Source organism: Cynoglossus semilaevis, chromosome W, assembly GCF_000523025.1.
Source record: "Cynoglossus semilaevis isolate Cse_v1.0 chromosome W, Cse_v1.0, whole genome shotgun sequence".
Classification (NCBI taxonomy): Eukaryota; Metazoa; Chordata; class Actinopteri; order Pleuronectiformes; family Cynoglossidae; genus Cynoglossus; species Cynoglossus semilaevis.
The window spans coordinates 542,282-552,065 of NC_024327.1; the positions used below are offsets into that span (position 1 = coordinate 542,282).

At 40.0% G+C, this 9,784-nt stretch overlaps 1 protein-coding gene across 1 annotated transcript in view; it reads left to right on the plus strand.

Moving 5' to 3' along the window:
• Window positions 1-9,784, plus strand: part of LOC103396877 (nitric oxide synthase, brain-like) — a 44,256-nt gene that overhangs the window by 28,537 nt on the left and 5,935 nt on the right. Inside the window, 9 exon segments of the mRNA XM_025052857.1 lie at window positions 182-326; window positions 2,012-2,116; window positions 2,446-2,504; window positions 2,506-2,721; window positions 3,816-3,990; window positions 5,625-5,763; window positions 6,254-6,332; window positions 6,449-6,642; window positions 9,137-9,306. Of these exon segments, the coding sequence (XP_024908625.1) occupies window positions 182-326; window positions 2,012-2,116; window positions 2,446-2,504; window positions 2,506-2,721; window positions 3,816-3,990; window positions 5,625-5,763; window positions 6,254-6,332; window positions 6,449-6,642; window positions 9,137-9,306 (1,282 nt within the window).

Genomic DNA, 9,784 nt, shown 5'->3' on the forward strand with positions numbered 1-9,784 from the left:
TTTGTTCAGCCACCGTGGTAGCTAACGTCCAGATTGACTTGAACTATTGTTCCTTGTGATTCCTGTTGAAGTTTAATTAGAAAATAAATCCTTGTTTTTCACTTGACGTCATCTGAGCCTGCATTTGGGTCATCACCGGTTTAAAACATGACATTTTCTTCTTCTTCTTCACTTTCTGCAGAGCTGTGAAGTTTTCAGCCAAACTCATGGGCCACGTGATGGCCAAGAGGGTGAAGGCCACCATACTTTATGCCACAGAGACGGGAAAATCACAAGATTACGCCAACAGTCTGTGTGAAATCTTCAAGCATGCATTTGACCCTAAGGTACACTTGCATCCACTTTGCATCATTCTAGCTGACCAGCAGCTGATGTGTTGCCATACCAGCAGTAATAGTGCTTCCATAGTGTAATGGATAGCACCCCTGCCTTTGCAAGCAGAGAGCAGGAGATTCTGGATTTAATTCCCAGAGACACCACATATGGCGCCTCCTGTGGCAGCCTGTGTTGGTTGCAAAGACTCACACTGTAAATTTCCCTATTGTGGGACAAATAACGGATGCCATTATTACTATTACTACAGTGGAACCTCGAGATACGAGCGTCTTGACATACGAGTATTTCAAGATATGTGCAAGCCTTTGAGCAAATTTCTGCTTCGAGATACGGGTACAGATTTAAGATACGAGCACATTTACAGACATCTACGTTAGGTGGCCGAGTACTCGGAGCAGTCCACGTCGCCTCACTCGTTCACTTCACGGGTTCGGCGACATCAGTACGCATCTCCCGCGAGTCTTCCGTATTGTGTTTGTGTTATCCACGTGATTTTCTCTCTATTTGTGTATTGTTCTTCATATTAGTGATGAGTCCTAAGAGAGTGAGTGGTAAGGATGGTAGTGAGAAGAAGAAACGCATGATGACTGATGAAATAAAGATGAAATAAAGCATGATGATGAAATAAAGCATGAAATAAAGCATGAAATTGTCTATAAATATGAGCATGGTGCTCACTAAAGAAAGAATACAAATCGAAAAAAGCAAAGAAATAAAAAAGTAAGTTAAGTTGATTCTAAGTTTATGTAAGTGTACGTGTAAGGTACGCTACGGAATCAAGTATCTACGTACAGGCCAACTCTCTTCCCTCCCTTCCTCCCTCCTCCTCCTCCGCACATGCCGCCATTAGCCGCTACTGTATCGTCTGTCTCGAAGGTAAGAACTTATAAATAAAACCACATTTTATTTTATATCACAGGAATCCTTATATACTATATTTTTTTTGTGTGTGTGTGTCTCTATAGCAATTACAATAAAAATTTCCCAGTGTTATTAGCACTAATAAGGGAGTTTTTTTAGAGGGCCGGAACTGATTTTGTTTTCTTTCTGGTATTTCTTATGGGAATAAATGATTCGAGATACGAGCACCTCGAGTTATGAGCTCGGTCCTGGAATAGATTATGCTCGTATCTCAAGGTTCCACTGTATTATTATAGGAAAAAAGCGGTTACTCGAAGAGATCATCTTTATATACCACTTTCTCTCTAGCTGACGAAGTCGAGCCGATGCCAGCCAGAGCAGAGACGACGAGTGTGTAGAAGAAGAAAGTGTGTCTTTTGTCACATCTTCCTCTGCACTTCTCACGAACTGAAGTGCTGCGGGTCAGAGGAAGGATTCGAGCGTGGAAGCGTTGAGCAGAGCAGTCGTTTAAGACGAGATCCAGCACCTCCCCTGGGTTTGAAAATCTGTTTATAAAAAAACAGAGAAAAGCAATGCATCATGGAGTCACACTGTGAGGTGGCAGCATATGATCATCTTGTTAGAGGCCAGGATGGAGTGGTCAATTACAGCCTCCTCCTCCTTCTCTTGCCAAGGGCTCTGTGTTCAGCCCTAATTAACATTCTAAAGTTTTTTGTCACCAGAAATGTGCATCTTAGTGTCAAGATGGAGGTAAAAAAATGCTAGGCAAGTGGAGGCTGTGAATAGCTTGGCATGATGCTCTTTTTGTCTGCAGGTCATGTCAATGGACGACTATGACGTGGTCCACCTGGAGCATGAGACCCTGGTGTTGGTGATCACCAGCACATTTGGGAACGGTGATCCGCCCGAAAATGGAGAGGTACTATATGTTTTTTTAGGAAGTGCACCAATTCTTGCCGATACACTTCATTTCCGATTCCAGTATAAAACAATACCAATATATGCAGCTGTTTGGGTTAAGACGGAGGACACATTCCATTCTCTTTTTTCAGGTCACATCAAACTCAGGTACTGCGTTATCGTGTTTTCTTTAAAAACAATAACAATTGTCAAAATATTACATAATACTGGCCACTAATATCAGTTGGCTGATACTATCAGACATTCATAATATTTAGCATCATGTTTGTCAAGTTAATATATGAAAGTTACATTTAAAAAAAAATTTTTTTGTTTGTTTTTTTTTAGAAATTTGGAGGGGCTCTGATGGAGATGCGCCATCCAACAATAAACACAGAGGATAGGAAGTAAGTTCAATCCCCTCGCCCATTCAGTGGTTGAATTTAAATTGTTATAACCACCGTTTTTCTTTTATTTCGGTTCCTCTGTTTTGAACTTATCATCCAGGAGCTACAAGATCCGGTTCAACAGCGTGTCATCCTATTCAGACACCCGCAAGTCTTCAAGTGATGAACCAGAGGCCAGAACAAACTTTGAAAGCACTGGACCACTCGCTAATGTCCGGTAAGTGACACCAGACCAAGTCAATAATTAATGCTTCATTTGGACCAGTCACTTTCTATTTCTTCACCTTCTTCAAATGCATTTATACTGGGTGACAGTGAAGTGAAAGTGAATCCCTTGTCATTGTGACACAACATACCACCGCACACCCAGTGTGTGGGGGGCGGTGCCATGCTCTGTGCACCTCAGTGGCAACTTATCAGCTGGTGGACTCGAATACATAGATATATTGACATTTTGATATTTTATCTTTTTTTTAGCAGTAGTTTACTCAAAGGGCGAATCCAGAGAACACATAAAACAGTATTGTATTGTCTACAGAAGTGACAAAAAGAAAAATCAGTTGTATTACTCTTTGTAGATATACAGACACCTAAACGCAAGAACTTTGGTGCTTCACATTAACCAATCTCCCTGTGGAGCACCAGGTAATCTTAGAAGCATCCAGGAATTTTAGGGACATGCTCCACAAACTACAGCTCGATCCTCTTATCTTTGGACTACAGGTTGTACAGGCATGTTGAGGTGAGTTTAATGAATTGGTAAAAAATGACTCCTGCAGCTATGGATTGGTTTGCTTTCCTAAAGTTCTGCCCAATCCTTTTGGGGTGGAATTGAATTTTCTGATTCCATTCTTGTGCAAATCCAGCTGCTTCTCACTTTGGCCTTCAGATGTAGGAATTACTCTTATTATTTTTAACTGAAGCTGGTGACCGGCATGTAAGACCTAAATCCTAGTACTCTACCTGGATATCATGATCATGATCTACACTAAACCTTAGAGATTATCTTTGTTATGAACTTTTTTCACCAGTTTACCAGCTTTACTTCAAACTATCTGACTTCAAACTGAATGCTTACATACTGCAAAGACGACATTTGTATAACCTGGTGGCAAAAGATGTAAATGCAAGAAATGTGCTTCTGTTTAGAATGTTATATTTTTGCAGTGCCATTTACAGTGTAAAGTTCACTTGAGCGAGTAAAAGACAGAGTTTTTTTTAAGTGGCTTTTATCACAGTTTTTGTGCAGTAGTCTGTGTGTTTTCTATTACCACTGTCTATTTCACTTACCTTGTGTTTGCCTCTTCTAAGGTTCTCAGTGTTTGGCCTTGGCTCCAGGGCCTACCCACACTTCTGCGCCTTTGCTCACGCTGTGGACACGCTGTTTGAAGAGCTGGGGGGAGAACGCATCCTACGCATGGGCGAAGGAGATGAGCTGTGTGGTCAAGAGGAGTCTTTCAGAACATGGGCCAAGAAGGTTTTCAAGGTCTGACTGGTGGGCTGAGAGCTCTTTGGGCTTGGCTGTTTGAATGTCACTAAGGCTAAGACAAAAAGTTCTAAGACAGGTACCTTATTTTTCGGACCATAAGGCACACCGGGTTATAAGGCGCATTAAGCGAAACAAAACAGTCAGTGAAACAATTCCCGAAAAAAGGGGAACAATCAAGCACGTCCGGATCCCTCTCGTCAATATCCGAGTCAGTCTCGTTGATGTTAATTAGCTGTTCAGTGATGATTCCGGCCTTCGTGAAAGCTCAGACGACATTTCAGACTGATACACTAGCCCAGGCATCCACGATCCATTGGCAGATAGTGGCGTAACTCGCCCGGCGTTGCCTCCCTGTCTTGGTGAATGTGTGCTCCCCTCTGTCATCCAATGCTCCCACGCAGCTCACAATTTAACTTTGAACGCCCTGTTAACACCAATATTTAGCGGTTGGAATTCTGTGGTAAATCCACCCGGAATGATGGCAAGCCCCAAATTTGTTTGCTTCACTTGGGTTTTGAAAATATCGGTGAGATGGGCACGCATGGATCAATAGGGACGGAGATTTGTGGAAAAGGGTAGTGACCTAAGTTGGACACTGGAGGACGTTGTTGTTGTTGTTCGCCCCTCCAGAGTCAGGCGGTTGTCACTATTTTTGTTCGGGATGGTCACCGTATTGTTGTTTTGACGCTGTTCTGTGCGGAAGTTGTGTTTTTCCTGTATCAATAAAAAAGGAGAAATAAATAGTTCTTAACCACGAAAAAATCGCCAGCGATGCATCTGAGTCGTTCTGCATCGCACCATACATCGACAATAGAAAAACACAACTCCGTCTCTGGGTGTTGGGAGGCACGACGCGACATTGCACGGATTTGGGTTATACAACCATACTGTAAAATTGTTGTTGAGCATCTTCTAATTGTGATCACAGAGTTAAAGTTTAACAGTTAAACGTCATTGTTGGCTCCTAGTGTGCTTCAGTTGTGTGCCATCATGTGTGATGCGCTGTGTGGTTTGGCTTTATAAAATCAGTTCGAGCTCAGTAAGCGCAACCAAAAGTAATACATAAGGCGCACCGGGTTATAAGGCGCACTGTCAATTTTTGAGAAAATTACAGGCTTTTAAGTGCGCCTTATAGTGCGGAAAATACAGTATTTTAATTAGAGAACAGTTTGGGATTTGAGTAACTAAACATCTTCAGATGTGTCTGTATTTGATTAGGTTGAATCGGCAAAGAAAATTTTTTCAACTAAAGCAAATATATTTTTTAAAAATTCTTTAAACTAATGATAACCTGTCAAAATTATTGAACCTTTGCTACAGGTTCTGATGTAGCTCCATCTCATTGTTTTTTTTCCCCAAAACTGACTACAACGACGACATTCCATAGTGGAAACGGCACACGCAGTGTTTAGACTTAAATTCGGACTCATACATACACTATAATGAAAAATATAAATATTTTTAGAACATTTGACTTACCCTTTTACAAGTGACATATCTGTGACTTGATTGATGATTCAATTATTTGATTTCTCTTCAACCACGGCAACTCCACGGCTGTGTCAACTGAGAGTATTAAAGAACTGTTACTCTTCTCTTTTTAGCACTCTTTATCTTTGTTCAAACTTAAGGCTGCCTGCGACGTCTTTTGTGTTGGCGATGATGTCAACATCGAGAAAGCCAATGACTCTTTGATTAGCAATGATCGCAGCTGGAAGAAAAGCAAGTTCCGCTTGACGTACACAGCAGAGGCACCGGTGCTCACACAAGGTAAATGAAGTAACAAACAATTGCAAGGTTACAATCATGACCTCCTGTTCCAAGGTTCGGTACATGACAAGTTTGTTGATTTGCTGATTTCTTGAGAGATTTACACTTTCCTGTTATATCCCAGACCTAGATAAAAGTATTTAGGGTTTTAAACCTGGGACATCGCCATCTCGGTGAAACACTCAATTGTTCACCCAGGTTTTCCTCAGATTTCAACTATACAGCATTTTTATTGTTGATCTTAAGTTTGACGGGTAAACCGTGACATGGTACCATTATACATCTCCAGTCAAGACTTAGTCCAAAGCCTTGTGACCTGTAACTGTCCCAAAATAAACAATGTCCAAAACTGATAAGATTGTTGTTGTACTAAATTTATGGGTTGTATAAAAAATCATGAATGTATATGATAATGTACAGTAGCGAACAACTGTTGAACTGATACCAAAGTGTCAAGAATTTGTTTTGATTCTGATTTGCCTTTTAACAGCATTACACGTAATTCACAAGAAGAGAGTTTATGCAGCAAAGATGCTGGAATCACAAAATCTACAAAGTTCCAAATCTAAGTGAGTACACAGACAATATACACATAACATGCTGCATGTGGATTTTCTTTTGTGTGTGTATGCATTCAGTGGAGCAGACTGGAAATGTTGCACTTCATCCATTATCTCTTTTGCAGTCGCTCCACCATATTTGTGCGACTGCACACAAACAACCATGACAAGCTGAGCTACCAGCCCGGTGACCATCTGGGCATCTTCCCCGGCAACAACGAGGACCTGGTTATGAATCTCATAGACAAATTGGAGGATGCTCCACCTGTCAATCAGATAATCAAAGTTGAGTTCCTGGAGGAGAGGAACACGACACTGGGTAAGTGATGCTATTAGCTAAGTCACGCTAGTTACATGAAATTAGATGGCTCATACTTGTGTGAGCGCTTCATGGGCACAAGCATTGTTAAAGCCGCTGCACAGGGTTGGAGGAGGGGGAGTCTGTACCTGGTGAAATGTATCTGGTGAAATGAAAGTTAATTATTTGTCATTGTGACACAGCACATCACTGCACACAACAAAATGTGACCTCTGCATTTTACCCATCACCAAATTGAGCAGGGGCAGCTCAAGCACCTGGAGAGCAGTGTGAGGACAGTGCCATGCTCAGAGCACCTCAGTGGTAACTTAATAGCTGGTGGACTCGAACCTCAAACCGTCCGGACCAAAGTCCTTAACTATCCAGTCACCACTGCCCCAAGTGTAGCAAAGAAAGACTGTTAACTATCACTGTTCGTAATGATGTCTATATATATAATATATATATATAATATTTATATATATTATATATAATATATATAATATATATATATTATATATACTATATTATATATTACTATATAATATATTATATATACTATTTTATATATACAGTGATCCCTTACTATAACGCGGTTTACTTTTCACGGTTTCGCTACTTCACGGATTTGCATCGTGCATTGTGTTCTGCATTCTGATTGGCTAAAAAGTCACTCCGCTTCTTCTCTACCTGTGCGCCAATAACGTTGCGGTTTAATATGTACACGTACGTAAAACAGCTTGCCAAATTGACATTACGTACGTGCAAATTCTCTTGCAATTTCGAGTTTATCAAACCCCATAATGTCGACAAAACGCTCTGGACCGGCAAAAGTACCTGCGGTAGGGACCAAAAGGCAGCGGAAGATGCTGTCTATCGGTGATAAAGTAAAACTATTGGACATGCTAAATGAAGGTAAAAGCTATGCGGCTGTAGGTCGGCATTATGGAATTAATGAATCTTCCGTTCGTTCCATAAAGAAGGAAGAAAAAAACATAAGGAAGACAGCAGCAATAAGTTTTAATAAGGATTCAAAAAGGGTTGCAACTGCCCGCAACAAGACCAGGTAATTTGTATTTTTTTCATAATCATTTTTAATTTTCTCCCGTTCACGGTGGGCGGTGCTAATCTCCGCAATTTGAAGCCTTCTGTTCACGTTGATGATTAAAATTATTATTTGACAGTACATTACAGAAGTTATTTGTTGAAACGTTTCTAAAGTACTTTTATTTTACTTTATTTGTGAAACAAATGGTTGAGACTGTAAAATGGTTTGTTCGTTCTTTCTCTTCTTTTTCTGAGTATTTAATTGTAAAAAAAATAAAGATTTCTACTTCACGGATTTTGCCTATCACGGGTTCTTTTTGGAACGTAACCCCCGCGAAAAACAAGGGTTTACTGTATTCACCCCCTTGGATGTTTTACCCTTTTAGTGCTTTCATAAATCAATCATGGTCAATACAATTTGGCTTTTTTAACACAAACATTTATTGGAAAAAACTCTTTAATGTCAAAGTGAAAACAGATTTCTACAAAGTAATGTCAATGAAATAAAAATATATAAAGAAATATAATTGTTTGCATAGTTAATCACCCCCTTTTTAAGTTAATGGTCTAATTCAATAGAGGTCCAAATTCTTGCCAATAGTCTCACAATTAGTGAAATGAAGATCACCTGAGTGGTGTGGGTGTGCTTCAAGTGATTGAGGTATAAAACACCTGTGTCCCCACTGCTCGTAATGATGTATATATGTGTATATATATATATATATATATATATATATATACAATAGTGAAGGTAGCGTAGGATGGTCTGTATTGTAATTTGTTTTTTGGGCAACACCATCTTCATATCATTCACTTAAGTGGCCGTGGTAAGTGTACATAAATAGTGAAAGTAGACACAAAAAGCGTAAAAAAAGCAGATGGTCTGTTTTGTAATTTGTTTTTTGTGCAACACTTTCATCATATTATTCACTTAAGTGGCCGTGGTAAGTGTAGTTAGTAAGTTGCACAGTTTGTTACCATAAACCTTTCACAGCTTTCCCAACTCCTACCTTCTATTTAATTTAAGTCTTGTCTGGTGTCACTGACAAAACTGCAAATCTTTCCATCAACTCCTGAAAAACATGCTCTCGTACTATTTTAAGAGAATGTTCTACTGTGAACATGGGCCTTGTGATATGGCTATTTTTCTGGAGAAAGAGCAGCTATCTCCAAATCGCAAGGACACAGGATTAACTAGGTTCCTGGGCAAGATTTGATAGACCCAAGTCGTCCCCTGGTCTCTTGTATCATGCAAAAAGAACTGCACATGAAGTCACGATATGAATATACAAGTGTGAGTGAAGGGTTCTTTATGAATGTTTGTGGAAGGGTCCAAATGAAACTGCCCTGTAAAGCTCATTGAGAAACCCTCAAAATCAGAGAAGAGAGGTTTAAATACTGATGAAATGCTTTTCTTGTTTGTTTTGTTTTAATGTTGCTAATGCCTCTTTGACTTTACTTTTTACAGGTGTGATCAGTAACTGGACGAAAGAATCTCGTATTTCTCCCTGCACCATCTACCATGCCTTCCAGTACTTCCTAGACATCACCACCCCACCAAGCCCTGTGCTCCTGCAGCAATTTGCTGCTCTGGCAACCAATGAGAAAGAGAAGAAGAAACTAGAGGTCCTCAGTAAGGTAAACCCACTCACAATCTCTGTGGGTTATCTCAAATACTGACCTTAAGGACTGAGGTGCTTTGACCTTTGATGCTGCCGCATTGAACTTGGCTCTGCAACAGTCCCTGAAATAATTAGGCGGTGTACCAGATTCATGTAAGATTATGTTCTCATGGACCTGACGTCAGGGTGTGCAAGAAAATCCCAATGCTATATAATACATAGGGGAAATGACATGTTGTGATAAACCTCTGAGTCATACTTGAATTTAAATGTCTTACAATTTGGAAACTTATCTTTTCTCTTATTTGAGGGACTTTTTTTCTCTCTTTATTTGTCTCAAATGACATTTGCGATTAGCAAAGAAAGTTATTTAACCCTTGTGTGGTGTTCGGGTCTGTGGGACCCGTTTTCACTTTTTAATAAAAGAAAAATGATATAATTATTTAATTTTTCAAACTGAGACTCACTGGCTTTGGCTCATTTTCTGTGAAGAA